The 17264-nt window shown below is 36.1% G+C and overlaps 3 protein-coding genes across 6 annotated transcripts; 1 reads left to right on the top strand and 2 right to left on the bottom strand.

The window, feature by feature from the left end:
- Positions 1–3448: 3448 nt before the first annotated feature.
- anp32b (acidic (leucine-rich) nuclear phosphoprotein 32 family, member B) lies at positions 3449–7689 on the bottom strand. 2 transcript variants are annotated; one of them, XM_048197195.1, is made up of 7 exons: positions 7449–7689; positions 5514–5663; positions 5309–5431; positions 4508–4700; positions 4311–4429; positions 4157–4229; positions 3449–4064 (listed from the first exon to the last, which is right to left on the bottom strand). In XM_048197195.1, exons 1-7 carry the CDS (start codon positions 7500–7502, stop codon positions 3982–3984), a joined length of 795 nt encoding a protein of 264 aa, XP_048053152.1. In that variant the 5' UTR covers positions 7503–7689; the 3' UTR covers positions 3449–3981. The 2 variants fall into 2 exon arrangements, with proteins under 2 accessions (XP_048053152.1, XP_048053153.1); XM_048197196.1 differs by having other exon boundaries at positions 3449–4061.
- Positions 7690–10312: 2623 nt separating this feature from the next.
- hemgn (hemogen) lies at positions 10313–12313 on the top strand. Of its 3 annotated transcripts, XM_048197198.1 has the most exons (5): positions 10313–10466; positions 10568–10634; positions 11117–11207; positions 11364–11686; positions 11813–12313. In XM_048197198.1, exons 2-5 carry the CDS (start codon positions 10577–10579, stop codon positions 11935–11937), a joined length of 597 nt encoding a protein of 198 aa, XP_048053155.1. In that variant the 5' UTR covers positions 10313–10466; positions 10568–10576; the 3' UTR covers positions 11938–12313. The 3 variants fall into 3 exon arrangements, with proteins under 3 accessions (XP_048053155.1, XP_048053156.1, XP_048053154.1); XM_048197199.1 differs by lacking the exon at positions 10313–10466 and having other exon boundaries at positions 10477–10634; positions 11117–11195; XM_048197197.1 differs by lacking the exon at positions 10313–10466 and having other exon boundaries at positions 10477–10634.
- Positions 12314–12600: 287 nt separating this feature from the next.
- trmo (tRNA methyltransferase O) lies at positions 12601–16918 on the bottom strand. Its single transcript, XM_048197193.1, has 6 exons — positions 16656–16918; positions 16399–16559; positions 15986–16160; positions 14989–15146; positions 13274–13810; positions 12601–13194 (listed from the first exon to the last, which is right to left on the bottom strand). Exons 1-6 carry the CDS (start codon positions 16742–16744, stop codon positions 12962–12964), a joined length of 1353 nt encoding a protein of 450 aa, XP_048053150.1. The 5' UTR covers positions 16745–16918; the 3' UTR covers positions 12601–12961.
- Between the last annotated feature and the right edge of the window lie 346 nt (positions 16919–17264).

The raw sequence follows: 17264 nt of genomic DNA, 5'->3' as shown, positions 1-17264 counted from the left end.
GTTATATAATTTTTGTGATCAGGTAAAATAAGCCAGATAAAGGCATTTTATAATTTCCAATAAGGCATTTACTGCAAATAAACATTTGCCGCAACTGTTTTATTATTAAACAATTTGTTATTTAGCTGGTATCCTTTTCCAAGCAGTTTGAGTGATATTCATGCCTGTCTCTCAAGCACACACAGCTTTGACAGACTGGTCAAAATGAGACGAATGGAGTATAGCAATTATTAAATGCATATTATTTTCATATACCTTTTAGTTGCTAATTCATGTTATTGTTACACTTAAATGTACACACACTGGCACAGTTAATACATATAAATTCCTGTAATGCCATATTCAACAAAAATAAAGGTATGAAGGTGTTGACTTGGTGGAGGGAATATGACATTTTTAGCTTAGAGCTTAGTGCGAAAAATGGGGGTGCACTTCGTTTGACTCAAAAAGTGAAACTTGTATATTATATTCATTCATTACACACAGACTGATATATTTCAAATGTTTATTTCTTTTAATTTTGATGATTATAACTGACAACTAAGGAAAATCCCAAATTCAGTATCTTAGAATATTACTTAAAGACCAATACAAAGAAAGGATTTTTAGAAATCTTGGCCAACTGAAAAGTATGAAGATGAAAAGTATGAGCATGTACAGCACTCAATACTTAGTTGGGGCTCCTTTTGCCTGAATTACTGTAGCAATGCGGCGTGGCATGGAGTCGATCAATCTGTGGCACTGCTCAGGTGTTATGAGAGCCCAGGTTGCTCTGATAGTGGCCTTCAGCTCTTCTGCATTGTTCGGTCTGGCATATCGCATCTTCCTCTTCACAATACCCCATAGATTTTCTATGGGGTTAAGGTCAGGCAAGTTTACTGGCCAATTAAGAACAGGGATACCATGGTCCTTAAACCAGGTACTGGTAGCTTTGGCACTGTTTGCAGGTGCCAAGTCCTGTTGGAAAATGAAATCTGCATCTCCATAAAGTTGGTCAGCAGCAGGAAGCATGAAGTGCTCTAAAACTTCCTGGTATACGGCTGCGTTGACCTTGGACCTCAGAAAACACAGTGGACCAACACAAGCAAACCATCACTGACTGTGGAAACTTTACACTGGACCTCAAGCAACGTGGATTGTGTGCCTCTCCTCTCTTCCTCCAGACTCTGGGACCCTGATTTCCAAAGGAAATGCAAAATTTACTTTCATCAGAGAACATAACTTTGGACCACTCAGCAGCAGTCCAGTCCTTTTTGTCTTTAGCCCAGGCGAGACGCTTCTGATGCTGTCTGTTGTTCAAGAGTGGCTTGACACAAGGAATGCGACAGCTGAAACCCGTGTCTCGCATACATCTGTGCGTAGTGGTTCTTGAAGCACTGACTCCAGCTGCAGTCCACTCTTTGTGAATCTCCCCCACATTTTTGAATGGGTTTTGTTTCACAATCCTCTCCAGGGTGCGGTTATCCCTATTGCTTGTACACTTTTTTTCTACCACATCTTTTCCTTCCCTTCGCCTCTCTATTAATGTGCTTGGACACAGAGCTCTGTGAACAGCCAGCCTCTTTTGCAATGACCTTTTGTGTCTTGCCCTCCTTGTGCAAGGTGTCAATGGTCATCTTTTGGACAACTGTCAATGATTGTGTAGCCTACAGAACTAGTCTGAGAGACCATTTAAAGGCCTTTGCAGGTGTTTTGAGTTATTTAGCTGATTAGAGTGTGGCACCAGGTGTCTTCAATATGGAACCTTTTCACAATATTCTAATTTTCTGAGATACTGAATTTGGGATTTTCCTTAGTTGTCAGTTATAATCATCAAAATTAAAAGAAATAAACATTTGAAATATATCATTCTTTGTGTAATGAATGAATATAAGTTTCACTTTTTGAATGGAATTAGTGAAATAAATCAACTTTTTGATGATATTCTAATTATATGACCAGCACCTGTACTAGTCTACTAGTCGTGATTCTTAGAATTACAGTTATAGTAGTCTACTGAAAATGGTAATAAAATAGTAATAAGTCTTGCACAAAACCATATAAACAAACTATATTTTACAATGGGTATATTACAAATTCAGAAAGCAATCCTATTCCTGTAGATTGTTAGGAAATCTGACAGGACAAGAATGCTGACAGCAGTAGGACTGTATACAGACCTGTAGGGTGCTTGTTCTGTCCTCTAGGGGACCTGCATGATCCCTGTTTATAGAACTACACAACATTTTTGTGTAACTAAGACAGAAAACAAAAGATGTGGTGTCCTCATGTGGCTGTGAAAGGAAACGCAACCACTTCCCAGTAAGTAACGGCAATTTGGGATTAATTTTGAATTTTAAAGCTCCTGTAGCTGTTGCACAGGGAAGTTCTCACACTGTCTATATCTCATCTCAAAAGGATTATGAGACAAATGTCTGAAATTAAGATAATTGTTAATTGCTCCCAACTAAAATATCTTTGCTAAAGCTGTTGAGTAAAAAAGTGAACAAAAGATCACACTGGAATACAGTGTGAAAAGGTCTATATATAATGAAGTTCATTTTAACCTAATGCTTGAACTGTGATGTAAAGACAAGCGTATTTTTAATAAATGTCAGGTCAGGGCAAGCTCTCAAAGTTGTATTGTTCATACATGGGCTTCATATGTGTAAATTCATACAATTTAAACAGTTCGGTTAGCCAGTACAATGGTTTTTATATTTTTTGTGCTACCAAATCTATCTTGGGAACAAGTCACTGGACTATTACAGGCCTCAATAATCAGATCCAGGAATGCAGGAACATATTTGCTTGTGGATCACAATTCAGTGACATTTTCCTTGGAAGCAAATGCAAATTAGTCAATATTCATAAAATACATGTTTGTATGAATGTTGTGACTACAATAATCTAGTTGCAATGAATTATATGTGATAGGGTCATATGTATGGCTCCATGTTAGAGGAGTTCATCATAAATTGATAATGACTTCTAACAAAATCTCAAGACTTTATAAAGTAAAAATATTTTATCTGATTCCTGATGAGATTTGATCAACATTAATATAGCTTTACCAACATGCATCTTCTGAGAACACTTGTGAGGGGCCTCTGATTGACTGTAGTTGTCACTGCATGTTTATTATATTACAGGTTATTAGTCAACCATTTGATCCCAATAAGTAAAACTGGCAAAAGTTAAAAGTCATGGTAATTCAGCAGTGAGTGACCTCTTCTCACTTGGTTTTGAATGCACAAAATTATTAAATACAAATGGAAAATAAGCCACAGTATCATGAATTGTGCATCTGAAAAAATGATCCAGTATTTCCAGCTGCTCTGCAGCTTTACAGTATCAGGCCATGATTGTCTTAAAACACACACCTCAAACTAAAACACAAGTCCTCAACCTCGCATTGTCAGTCATCAAATAAACGTTTAGACAAAGTACAGAGAAATAGGAGAGCGAGCAAAGCACAAAATGTTATTTTATTTACAAAGTTTTTGTCTTACAGAAAGTAAAAATGTAGCTACAACCTTGATTTGTGCCACAGGCTGCCACGCTAAAATTATGGCCCGCTTGTCACACAGTTGCTATAGCAATCTTATTGGGAAATTTGGAACAAAAACTAAAGGGGTAGGAAATGTCAACAAAAACAAAACAAAAACAAAAAAAGGGAAAAAAAAGAAAAAGAAAAACTTTCAACAAAATATTAAAAGCACAGACCAAAACTAAATACCAGTCCCCAAAGTCCCCAAAGGTTTTGGAACACAAACGGGCAGGGGATTGACAGTGGACTTGTGGAATGCTGAGTAAGCCACCGATCCAGAAGGCTCTCATTCAGCTCGTAGGCTCCATATGAACAGCTCCACCCGTCTTGTACAGTCTTGCCCCCACAGGGAGCTTAGCGCTTGGGTAAGGGGGGAGATAGGTTGATGGGATAGCCAAGTTGTTGAAAAGGAAGGAGAGGGAAGGGTTGGTAACAGAGTTGTTCACTGGCTTTTACTCATCATCTTCTTCATCATCATCATCCTCATCTTCTGCTTCTCGTTTTCTCTTCTCACCCTTTCCTCCTTGCTCTTCTTCTGAGCGAGAGAAAACAATCTTACTACTTGGACACCAACGGAACCAAAAGAAGCCATAAAATCAGAAAAAGGTTCATTTCAATATAACTCACCTTCATCATCATCGTCATCATCATCATCATCTTCATCATCCTCTACTTCTCCATCCTGACCAAAGTCTTCCTCCTGAAACCAACAAGCCATGTAATTAAATATGTTTTCTGTGTTCTTAGTCTCCATAAGCAACACATAATAGTAAACTCATACCTCATCCTCTCCACTGCCATCTTCATCATCCTCCTCACCTTCAACCTCATCTTCATCGTCATCCTCATCTTCCTCTTCATCAAAATCCTCTCCATCCTCATCCTCCTCCTCTTCTCCTTCTGTGATCAAAGCAACATATATGGACATTGGTAACCCAAAACAGCTGTTTAAACAAACTGAAAGCTGGCCACACTAACCCTCATCATCGTCATCATCGACTCCGTCGCCATCAGCTTCTCCATCAGAGTCTGACGCCTCACGGTCATCCATATCATAGCCGTCCAGATATGTGAGCTGCGGAAGGAGTTTGAAGACGCTTTCCCGGTAGTCATTCAAGTTTGTGACTTCACAATTGAAAAGGTCAAGACTTTTCAAATGGTCGAGTTTTTTCTGCCAAAGTGAACACAATCAATCACAAAACTGTACAACTCCATTTTTTGTTTTAATCACAATTTTTGTTGATGAGCACAGCTCAAATGTTTTGTACACTGAAAGTGATAATTGTCATTTACTCATCCTTATGTCTTTCCAAACTTTTTTTTTTCTTAGGTGTAATACAAAAGATGATATTATTTTAAAAATGTCTTTTTTGTCCATACATTGGAAGTCAATGGAAACCCTAACAACTTTGGATACAAAAATTCTTCAAAATTCTTACAGGTTTGGAACGACATGAGGATCGTTTTCATTTTTGGACCACTTTAATAATACTATATTAACTATGGTAACAAAGATCTGTAGATGATTGAGAGATGTACAAATTAACTGGCCAGATGTATCATATTTGACACTCCCATTTTAACATGATTTTTAAGTAAGTGTTCTGTAAAAAAGACACTATCAGATATCATAAGGCATTTAGAAGATTGTGTACAACAGGATTTTCAGTTTTAATTATGTTGATAATTTAGAAAATACAGTATGCTTAATAGGGTTAAGCTGCAGAATCTTTAATGTGTAAAATATGCAAGTTCATGAAACAGGAAGTCTGTACAAACCAAGGGTTCCAATGTGCTGATGTCTTTTAGTTTGTTGCCACTTAGGTTTAGATGTGTGAGATTGGGGAGTTTTTCAGCTAAAACATCAAGGCCACCAGAAATTCTGTTGTCACTGAGTTCCAACTGAAAATTAAAATACATATCAGAACACAAATAAGATATTGCACATGCTTAACAGAAATCAGTAAACAATGTGTGAGATTACCTTTTTAAGTTTTCCGAGTTTAGGAAGGTTGGAAACTGAGAGTAGACCAACATTTATCAAACTTAGAAATTCAAGATTAACAAATTCTGCTGTGAGGCCTTCAATTTTCCCTTCATTTGATCTGCAGTTGTCAAGGACAAGTTCTCGTACCTAGAAGGAACCAGCATAAGAGCAAAATGTAAATAATGTAACGAACATGTTAATAAGGTTCAACAACAATAACATAAAAGAATGTAAGTGCAGCAAATTTTAGCAATCAGGGGTGTAGGACACGCTGGCCAACATGGACATGCTCAATGGAGGCGATAAACTATGCTGGTTAAAAAAAAAAAAAAAAAAAAGTTGTTTCTCAACTAGAACAAAACAAAAGATGGGTTTTTGCAAATAAACTTGTTTTTAAAGCTTGGTGAGGATTTGGACGCTTTGGGTTGCCTCATGTGTTCATACAGAGTTTAGGCAAGAAACTAACGTGAAAACCATTAACCACTGTTTGTTAATCGGTTGCTGCTGTTGTTGTATGGCCCTATGGCTCAGACTGTCGCAGCGAGTCACCAATGAGAAAACAGCAGATTACACGCCGACAGCCAGACAACATGGACATATCCGAAAGACACCACCGTCTTTTGTGAAATTGTGTGTGACAAACTGCAAAAGGAGTGTATTTAAGCGCTTGTGTAAGATGGAAGCAATATGTCGATGGCGTATTCCTGCTGCGAAAGACGAAGACAGAGCGGAAATTAGTGAGACAAAAATGGAGAGTTTCTTTCTCTCATGACAACATGGCGCCTCCTCAGAAAGACTATATTGACAGAAAAACTCTACACATTAAACAAAACTCAAAGGCTGCATTTTAAAACCTGACTCTATGCGGTTACTTAGCTTGCAGGATAATATTTTACGCGATGTTTAGTTGATTTTATAACTGAATTTAAACATTTCCGCTGGGTTGTTCAACCAAACTAGCACATGTAACGTTAGCTTCTTTTTTACTCAGACGCTCTTTCCGTTTTTGCACACGTTATGCTACTTACTACCTTTAAAATGTTTGAAAATCACCAGCGCGAGTATTTATTAAGTATAAACGTTAGTTTAATCGGTAGTGGCGCGTGGGGAGTAATGGCGGGAATCAGTGTCTCGCAGCTGCGAGAAAACAATATAACGAATAAAACTCAACACGATCTCATTAAAAACAAATACATGTGTTGAATATTACATGGTTAAGATTACTTTTAAACATCTCTTTGCAGTTTAATAAAAAACTTTTTTTTTTTTAAATATCAGTTTATTCATATAATCGATAAGCCTTGGTGCTCTTAAGAAAAAAATCATAATGCGACTGTATGTTCGTCAAATTACATATTCACTTTACTTTTTGAACCTGTGGTCTTATTACTCTTCCTGAACACCGTAGCAAAGGAAGAGCTATGCTGTAGTGCTGTAGGAGACAAATGTGACCATATTTAAGAAAATGTGTTGGGGTATGGTTATCTTCAGATATATCTGGTTTATTACTTTGGCTTTTAAGTGGATGTAATAAACGGCGCCTCATGTTAGCAACAAACATGGCCACCACGGTGAAATAAACCATCCCATCCATGTCGTACCACGCCGATGTTAAAACGAGCAAATATTAAGCATAAAAGCGTGCTAGATCATGAATACACACATCCAGCATGGGGGGCTTAAAATGCTGCAATAATGCCTTCAGCTTTCCAAACTATTCAGTATGGCTTAGACAGTCAGGATCCTTTCATATCAAAACAAGACGAATGGACATTAATGCTGTAAATATACACGAAGTACTTTCTCTGTGCCAGGGGTATTACACCCATGTGCTTACCATTAAACTACTACACACAGGTCAGTTGAAGTAGAAAGTAGCACAGCTAGCATGGCTGAGCACAAAACTAAAAGGTTTGGCTCAAAATTACTCACATCAGATGGTGTCCTGTTCCTCAGCTCCAAATGAATCCTCTTTTTCATGTCCATATCGCCCTCAAAAGTTGGACTCTTCCCTCTTGGGTTCTGGGGGAATTTCTGTTCAGCCCAAATGGTAGAAAGATGCCTTAATGGAGGGAGAATATGGGACTGTATAATGATCTGAGCCCAGCGCCAAGTTACTCTGGGAGAGCAGAAACCATGGAGGGAAACGGCACTGAAACAAATATATACTCAATAGCGCCATCTCTGGCCAACGACGCGCACTGCAGCCACACAAACACAAGATCAACGACAGTGCTGCATTACATTATGTGTCATGAAAAGTTTGTCGAAATTTTGTAATTACAGTAAATTTGGTTGGAATGGTTCCATAAATATGTTTAATGTAATTTAATGTTGTATCAATAAAGAATGTTTATTATGACTTATATACACATTCATCATGCATCATCTTAGGACCTTAAAACATCCTTTGGCTGGGAAAAAGCCTTATTTGATGGAATATCTGCGTTAAAACGTGTAACGTTAAATATCAACATTTTATTTACATCAAGTTAGTTATTCTAGCCAATTTGATGGTTATTGTATTACTCAAATAATATGTGTAAAAAGAATAGACAAGGGGATCTTAAATCCTAAATGTATCCTAAACGTTTAACTATTTATCCAGACGTTTATCCAGATATTTCTCTCATCAACTATATTATAATCAAAATGTATAGTGTATATCTGATTTTCCCTATTAATGCATACTACTTTGTTGTATACCCTTTCCAAAACAGAGTCTAGTTCTAGGTATTATGTTTATTTCATTAGGTTAACTCTGTGTCTGGGAAGCAAACCACTTTATACACTAGCTATATACACTAACTGTTAAATTATTCAAAATTATTAAAGTTTATTACTCATGTTCTTACTATTACAGAGAAACAAGCTGTCTGTGTCAAGGGTTGGGTAAATCAGGGATTTAAATATATATATATATATATGTGTGTGTGTGTGTGTGTTTGCATAAACATTGTTTGTTGTTCAACAAGTTCACTTGCTGTATAGGAACTTGCCAGGAGAGGGCATCATTTTGCTTCTACATTTTGACAAAAAAAAAAGAAAAAAATTAGAGACAAAAATTAAGGGTAATAATAAATAACAAATACAAAAGCATACGCAAATTGGAGTCATATTACTTTAGATAAAAACTATGTAGCCTATGCTGTATATAAGCAAACGCAAAACAAGGCAGCCAGGACAAAAGGGGCTCCAGAGTCTACTGCAACTGCATTGTTCACAACTGTAGCTACACTATATTTCTTTAATGTTTCAGGGGAAACTGTTTTGATGTAATGACTTCATTTGCCAGACATGAACAAACTGTACTGACAAAGAAGAACAGTGGTCAGAGCTCACCTACGGCATTAGACAAACAGTTCCCCTGCAGGATAAATACTATAAAAGTACTGAATTATGAGAACCCCTGACCCAGTTTTAACAAGCAATGTATGTACATTGTAGGCGGTTTGTAATTGTAGGGTCAGCCATCTTATTGGTATCATTAAGTCCAATGATTGCACTGTACATAATGGCCAAAAAACATGAGGCTGTTTTGTACACAGTGCATGTGGTGCAAACACTTTTCTCTTATGCTATTCCATTGCTCCAGGATGACAACAACTCAAAATAAACTGCAAAACAAGACCATTTTCAGCACAGTAGAGTCAAACACCTTCCATGGCCTATCTGACTACGAACATCTTTGAACATTTATTTCATCCTACAAAGAACTGGAGGCTTTTCTTCATGAAGAATAATGCAATATCCCACATACCGGCATCAACTGTTCTGAAGGAGTCTTCATATTAAAATGTTGTTTGCTGTTATTTTGTTATTATGGTGGAGGTAACCACATTATAGCAGTGGGAGAGAAGAAAACAAAGTATTTAATTTTAATGACATGCAATAAAGTGCTAGGGGAAAGTAATTTGTTGCAAAAATTGTAATGAATATATAAATAAATGTTAAATCATTTTAATATAAGATAAATGATGAATGTCTATGATCATTTTTAATTCAGTAACCTCAAGCTGTTCAAGGAGAAGTCATGCACAGTATCTACATGGCGGGACAGCAGACCTCAATATGTTTTGACCTGATTGTGAACACGCCTAGAAAGTGAGCAGCAGAGATAAAATGGTTATGTATGACAGGCCAAAGGGGCAGGCACTGTACTACTTTTTTGAGTATTCAAATAACATGGAAATACAGAATGAAGAAACGCCTTTAATGTTAGCATGGTTGTTTTCTCTTTCAAAAGGAATAGTTTATTGTGGGTGAGATTTAAAAAAAAAAAAAAACAGTGGTGTCTTCAGAATTAGAGTCAGTGTGTGTGGATTCATTCATTTGTTTATAGACCACAGGCTACCTTTATATATTTTTTGAATAATTCAATCATTTTAATCTCCATTTTATGAAATCAATAAATAAAGGAACAGAAGACATAAAACTGATTATTGACGTGTAGGAGAGCGTTAGAAGAACATTAAGATGAAAATTTTCTGACCAGCCAACAGAGAACATTAGGATGTCTATTTGGTGAACGTTCCCAAAATGTTTTGGAAACCAAAAATTGTTAGCTGCAAATGGGATATCTGAAGCACTTTAGTGAAGAATCTTGCTCAACTCCTGTGATATAAAGTCAGCTCTTCACAATGACAAATAAATCTTCAGGATTTGTTTTACTGTACTATTCTTTGTCTAGGTCAATCTGCTGTAGATTAATTTAAACTTATACAGTAGTTTATATTTTTTTTATTGATCATTCAGCTACATGTTTGTCTATGACCCTTGACCAAGTCAAGAATAGCGGTCATCTCTCGTGACGACAAGCAAACAGTCACATATGCAGGGGCAGCCAGCATCATGACCTTTTTTTTACTTTCTTCTGTGAGTATTGTGCCAAGTCCTCCACCTTTGCAAATAAGATAAGAGCACAACTGCAAGAACTCTCCCAGCACTACGGTAATGTTTAACCAGATAATTATTCTCTTAGCGGCAGGAAAAGTAAATGGGCGCAATTTTTTTCAGCCCTGTCATTTCAATACTTCATATTCATGTGACAGGACGACAAAATGGAAGAGACGTTGGAAAAAGAGATTCCGCTGTCTGAAGTAAAAGATTCTGACGAAGGTACTGTATGACTTTTGAATCAAAACTTCTAAATGAATCACTTTTATGATCAGCTTGATGACCTGAATTTGTTCATTATCAATTTATTAAGATTGTCTATTAGGTTTTCAAAAACTAAAATGGTTTAAATGAAACATTTTACTTCAGATAAAGAACAGAAAAACTTTTTGAGTAGTTATTCATTCTTAAGGATTGTAATTACAGTCTGCAGTTTAGTACTAATTGTTTATTTTTGTTGCAACAAGATATTTGAAATGCTCTGGTTAACTCAAGCTGGAACCATTATAACTGGTGTGATTTTGATCATTTATGTCAAACCATCTACATTTAGTTTGAAACATGCATTGAGCAGCTCTTTTATAGATTCATGACCTGAATTCTGAATACTTTTGGTTGGTGCTCTCTTAGCTACGGTTACAAAGTAAGCTAAAACCTGCAGCAGGCAAAACAGCAAAGGACTGAGTGATTTGTTTGTTTGGTAGGTGGAATTCGGCTGCGACTGAGAGACAGAGACCTGTTGAAGAAGCGAAAAGCCGAGGCAGAGGAAAAGGCAACCAATCAGTGGGTTTATGGGTAAAGATAGTGTTGAATGAGGCCAATAAAAGCACTGGAAAAGGCTATTGTGCACTGATTATTTATTTTTCAATTCAACTCACATTGTGATACTGTACTGCTGATCCACAAATTTGGAAATTTTGTTCAAATAATGTCCTCTAACATTGACTGCAGGGCACAAAGCCTTAAAAGAGCGAAAAAGAAGACCAGCAGTACCCCAGGAAGGAAAGGTCGACCAAGAAAAGAACAGCCCATAGTTATTCCAGAAGATCTTGGTCTGGCTCAGGAAACAGATCCTTCTCCAGTCACACTTCCTATCACAGTACCTGTATTACCCACCACAGCAGAGACAGTGCCTGTTCTACCAGCTGAGCCACAACCAGAGCTGGTGCCTGTGGAAGCAGTAAGTGAAAAACCTTTTGAGGGGTTTCTGATTGAGGATCTGGGGCCAGATGAGGAGGAAGACGCAACTCAAAAAAGCCTTGTCATTGATACAGGTATTTGGAGAAATGGCCCTACATTTTTCAATAGTGGTCTCAATTAATTCCTGGGTTATTCATTTGTAAAATTAAGCATTTTATTTATTGATTCGTCAATGCAAATGAATGCATGTTGGTTTTTAGGTGATGATGAGCAGCCATGTGCTGATGTGCATGAACAAAGTCAAGTCTCAACAGCAGTGTTTCCTCCACCACCTGATCCTTCTCAATCAGACAGCCTAAGCCTACCTGAGAATTTACTTATCTGAGTATCTATTTTCTACAACAAAAAAAGCATTGTGACTAACTCATTTAGTACTTTTACTTTATCTCAAAGGATTTCAAAACCTGAAACAAGAAAGTGTATATTTATTAAAATTGTTCATGTTTCTGTGTATATATTCCACTCATCAGTATAGTCTTTGCAAAACAACAACAAAAGCATTGTTAATAAAATAAAAATATGAAATTGTGTTTTACAGTATATCACTTTTGTGCCCCCTGGTGATTGTAAAATAACTAGAACTTTTAAATAGCAAATAACTAGCAAAAAAAAAAAGCTATTTTGCTTTTAACCTCTATGACAAATAATCTTGTTTTTTTGTACAACTGACTTATTTTTAAATAAATGAGTTTTATATTTTGTCTTTGTCTACAGTAATTTCTTCTTAAACCATCATCCTTCTGAGAATCCATTTTATTTGCAACACTTTATAAACTACTTCACTGGACACATATTCAACAAATTGTAAAATGCAAAAAAACTATATGATTAAAATACAAATTTTATCACATTGTTAAACTATAAAATGCTTGCATATTGTAGCACACTATGTTAATCTATAGAAAGTGTTCAATCTATGCTGCGAACCATCTTCAGGTGTTTTGTTGGGAAGGTTTTATTTATTTATTTTAATGACAAGGATGCTGGATCAGTTTGGTTTAAGATTTATTTCACTTCCTGCTGCTATTATTGCACATGCAAAGACAAAAAATAAAATAAAATAATAATAATAGAAACACAAATTAATCATTGACAAATTAAAGGGATAGTTAACCCCCCCCAAATCTGTCATCAATTTACTCACCCTCATGCCATTCCAAACATATATGACTTTATTTCTTATGTGGAAAATATTTTGAATAATGTTGGTAACCAACATTTGGTGAACACTGACTTTCTTGTATGGACATTTCTCAAAATAGGTGAGTAAATGATGACAGAATTTTCACTTTTGGGTGAGCGATCCTTTAATTCATTTTTATTGAAAGTGTAGGAATCTGACATAAACCTCAAACAACATTTGCGAGTTCTGAACTCTGCACAGGTTTGACTCTCACAACCTCAGCAAAATTATCTCCAAACCAGCAGGTGATGTCAGCTGTGTCCAGGGTAAAGAAGAACAGGCGGTCTTGACAACGTGTGCGACGATATACTGATCTGGGGTCAGCTGACAGAATGCCATGGATAGCTGCCACTGCTTCCTCTGGTCCTTTCAAGAACTGGAACTTTGGTCTTGTACTGTCTATTAAATCAAAAGTCAATTAGAAAAATGACAATTGCCTTCATTAGAAAAACACTCCAGTATAAGAACAATCTAATACCTGTACTGTCGCAGGGAACAAACTCCTTGAGCTCTTTTTCAGCATTTGCAGTAAATCGCACATCTAGGTTACTGACAGGAGGAGCCCTGACCCAGGCAGCAATTGTACTATAGTCCTCATGGCCAAATTTGAGATTGGATGAACTTAAAGGGTTTATACCCACTGAAGCGCCTTCAGGAGCATCCGTGTTTTTGTCTTCATCTGTATTTTCGGTGAAAAGCTGTCGCTGTTTCAGATAGTTTTTAACCTCTGCAAGTACATGAGTCACTTCACTGGATCCAGAACTTTCTGAGCAAGACAAATCTGAAGAAGTGGCTGGACAAACACTGAGCTCTGAGGAAGGTTCAGATGATGCCTCTAAGGTGTCTGGTTCTTCATCTAGATCCATAGGGTCTGTGAATAATGATGTTTGTTTATATTCACTGTTGGTGTCATCTGTCCTCGTTTTAGGAGAATCATAGTCTGGAATATACGGCTTGATGTCCAGGACAGGTGTTCCAGCGATAATATCAACCCCTGACAAGTGAAGTGTATCCCCTTGAAAAACAAATTATAAATTATTTCTATGTTAAATGCTATATCCAGCATGTTAAATGATCTTATGAAGGTAAAGAAAACATTTTCATATTGTAAACAGGATATCATATGGACTATGACAAACTTGGCGTTACACTAGTTGTCCCGTTAAGATGAAAGTCATTGTCCGTTTTCATTATAAAAATGAAAAGTCTTTTATCCCTGTAAAACTGTGTTTCCTCTGAAAATTTTTACAACGCAGTACATCTCTGCACAATATATTGAATCTATTCACGTTAATTTATTAATAATATTAATAATAATAATAACAACACAACAACCAACTGGTTAGCTGACAGTTGTTTTCAAATAAAATCAATTGAGATAAAGCTAAAATAAAACAAAATATAAACATGAGATGAAAAATTAAAAAAATAGAAAAGTCACCTTCCCAACTGAGATAAAATTTAAATAAAAAACAAAAGTACTACAATTACTACAAGTGAAATAAAGATAAATCTAAAAAGAAAAAATTTGATAAAATGTATAACAAAATTGCTAAAATTTGCTGAAAACTGAGAATATAAAAAAAGCCAATTCAATATATCAATAAATACTATAATAGTATTTAAATGATACTAAAATAACACTGAAAACAATGCATGACGATCATTATTAGAGCAGTGGTTCTCAACCTTTTCAACTCCACAACATTATTTAAAGGCCCCATTACTTTTCCTGTTGATCATGATTTACTGGATAAGGATTAAAGATAAGAATAAAAATAAATATATATATATATATATATATATATATATATATATAAAACATTTTTTACTCTAAATATTTTTTTGATAGCTAAGCATAACTAGAATCCGCCCCCCCCCCCCCCCCCCCCCTAAAATGCTCATTGAGTTTTTACAGATTTTATTAACTTACACTTTTAAAATTAGGCTGTCTCGGCTCATATATCTAGACAATGGAAACCTTCAAATAAATAAACAATTGCTAAGAGGTAAATTAAAATAAGAAATATTTATTATAATATAATAAATTGTTGATATTTGGTTGTTTTGTATCTCTTCAATGCTTATTTTGTCTTACTTTCAATAATCAAGTCATTTTGATGCCCCCCTGGAAGTTTGCTGGGTTGAGAACCACTGTCCTAGAGTTCATTAAGTCCAGTAAAGTTGTGGTACCTGCAATTCTTTCTAGCTTTGCCAAAGTCAGTCCCAAAGCATTGGGCCTGTGAGGGCTACGGGTGGAGTACACCCCCACCCTCTGGCCATTCAGACGGGGCGGCTTTACTTTGGCTTTATAGCTCATTTGCCCATTCTTATGGAAAAGGTAAATGATCCTGAGAATGTGAAAGAAAAGACAAAGGAGTTCACACAAATGTGTACTTAACTTTCAATTGTCATTAATTAGGTCTGGCCACTAGAAACATTAGCAGGCAACCATCAAATGTACTTCTTGTAATGGCTAAACCCATTCGCTTTTGATTTTGCATGATCACCATTATCTCTTACGCCACACTGCTATTTAGAATGTGCAGCTCAGTTAATCTATTGTTTCTATTGTCTTAACGGTCCAACTAAGCTCGGAGGACAGTGGTGAACGTTATGCTTTTGCTACTAGGCTTGCAATGGTATGAGATTTTTATGGAATGGCAACTGTCTCAGAAAATATCATAGTTTCATGGTATACAGCATTACACAATTATTATTATTAATATGATATCAGCTGCATACATCATTTACAGTAATACTTACCCTTGAGAACATTCTTTGGTTGGACATTATAAGTGAAACCTAAAAACATTTTTTAATAGAAATGTGTACAAAAGTCTTACTTTTAAAAAATATATATAAAAAAACTTCCATCTGAACAAAAGAAATTAGCAGTAAAAATGGTAAATCTCTTTTAAAAATCACATTTACTGTTGTTCTGCAAATTTCTGTGAGCAAAATCCAGCCATTTCAATAGGAATACACATGTACAGGAATTTTGTGTGAGGATGAAAGATTTTGCAATGGTTGAAGTTGGTCAAGCGGATTTGCCACATTTACAAACAGAAAACTGCTTAGTTTATAAGTGACTAACTTCTGTCTGTCAATTTATTTGTCAATATCCTAGATAAGATATTTTTTAAAACCTTGAAACTGGTATACCACTGCAACCCTATTTTCTACACACCAGATATGCGAGTATTGTTCCAGTCCAACTAAAGAATGCTCAGGGTTATTGAAGACTGATGGTTCAATCTTTAAGCTGGCCCGTGAAGAACTGCATACTGTGGGTTGTCGTGGAGTGCCAGTTTTGACCGCAAAACATGAGCTGATGTATCCAATAGGTACCGTATGAATACGCCCTGAGATGATAAAGAGAGACACATAGTTTAGACATACATGGCAATGACAACATCTAGACCAATGAAGGGACTTTTTCCATTGACAGTCATTCATCCAAAGACTATTCTGACAAAGTTCAGCAATAGACAACAATGTACACGACAATTTTCATTTACATCACACTACACATGCTGTCTACAAAAGTCGACTGCTGTATCAAAAGAGAAAGTGTCAATCAATGTGTGGCATTTATTTTACCTTTTTCTAATAACTGATTCATTCCACTGGGGCTCTGAGACGAACTTTTGCTCACTGATTGTAACGTTAATCTGTCATTGTGTTTCATACAGTCTGTCAGCATGGACTGAAGAGATGACATCTGCTTCCTATGTGCTCGTATGGACCCATCCATCTGCTGTCTGTTTGATCAACAAACCAATACATGAATGGAGGAAATCACTTTTTCAGGATAATCATATCTCATATACGATAATCATGCTGATTTCAGAACCTACCTGAGATTTTTTATCTCTCTTCTCATTACTGATGCCTGCTGTGTCAGTTTTCTGACTTGTTCGGAACAACGACACACTGGTGGCGACATTTTACTGATAGTAACTGTATAACTGAAAGCTTTATACACTTACAATTATTTTATGTGATGAGATTAGAAACTGGTTTGTTTGTTCCATCAGTTGAGATTCACTAACTGCAATATGAACACGTGTTTCGCCATCGGGTGGAAAATGCTGGACGACCAACTACTTTCAAGGAATGTAACTCTACTGGTGTATTATACCGCCACCTACTGTTTACTGTGCAATCAACACGGGCCATCTTTAATTTCCTTATACTGACCACCACTAACAAGAAAAATATCTACTAAAGCATCTCATGTGTTTCTTTTATATAAATGTCAAATTTGGAAAGCAAATAGAGCAAAACAATAATATTGTGACAATATTACAATTTAAAATAACTGTTTTCTTTTTTAATATTTTATGGCAAAGCTGAATTTTCAACATCATTACTCCAGTCGCAGCTCTAATATGGTAATTTGGTTCTCAAGAAACATTTCATATGATTTTAATGTTAAAAGCAGTTGTGCAGCTTAATAATTTATA

This window comes from Megalobrama amblycephala, linkage group LG7, assembly GCF_018812025.1.
Source record: "Megalobrama amblycephala isolate DHTTF-2021 linkage group LG7, ASM1881202v1, whole genome shotgun sequence".
Lineage (NCBI taxonomy): Eukaryota > Metazoa > Chordata > Actinopteri > Cypriniformes > Xenocyprididae > Megalobrama > Megalobrama amblycephala.
This window is presented reverse-complemented; position numbering and strand designations above follow the sequence as displayed.

Bases quoted from the DNA above. Each gene is read 5' to 3' on its own strand.
- anp32b (XM_048197195.1), bottom strand. From the start codon at position 7,502: ATGGACATGAAAAAGAGGATTCATTTGGAGCTGAGGAACAGGACACCA. The intron at 4,701-5,308 runs GTTTGTACAGAC...TCACTTTGGCAG, and splicing joins TCAGCACATTGGAACCCTTG to AAAAAACTCGACCATTTGAA. The intron at 4,430-4,507 runs GTTAGTGTGGCC...CTTTGATCACAG, and splicing joins CGATGATGACGATGATGAGG to AAGGAGAAGAGGAGGAGGAT.
- trmo (XM_048197193.1), bottom strand. From the start codon at position 16,744: ATGTCGCCACCAGTGTGTCGTTGTTCCGAACAAGTCAGAAAACTGACA. The intron at 16,161-16,398 runs GTAAAATAAATG...TTATCATCTCAG, and splicing joins GAATCAGTTATTAGAAAAAG to GGCGTATTCATACGGTACCT. The intron at 13,811-14,988 runs GTACCACAACTT...TTGTTTTTCAAG, and splicing joins AAAGCTAGAAAGAATTGCAG to GGGATACACTTCACTTGTCA.
- hemgn (XM_048197198.1), top strand. From the start codon at position 10,577: ATGGAAGAGACGTTGGAAAAAGAGATTCCGCTGTCTGAAGTAAAAGAT. The intron at 10,635-11,116 runs GTACTGTATGAC...TTTGTTTGGTAG, and splicing joins AGTAAAAGATTCTGACGAAG to GTGGAATTCGGCTGCGACTG. The intron at 11,208-11,363 runs GTAAAGATAGTG...CATTGACTGCAG, and splicing joins ACCAATCAGTGGGTTTATGG to GGCACAAAGCCTTAAAAGAG.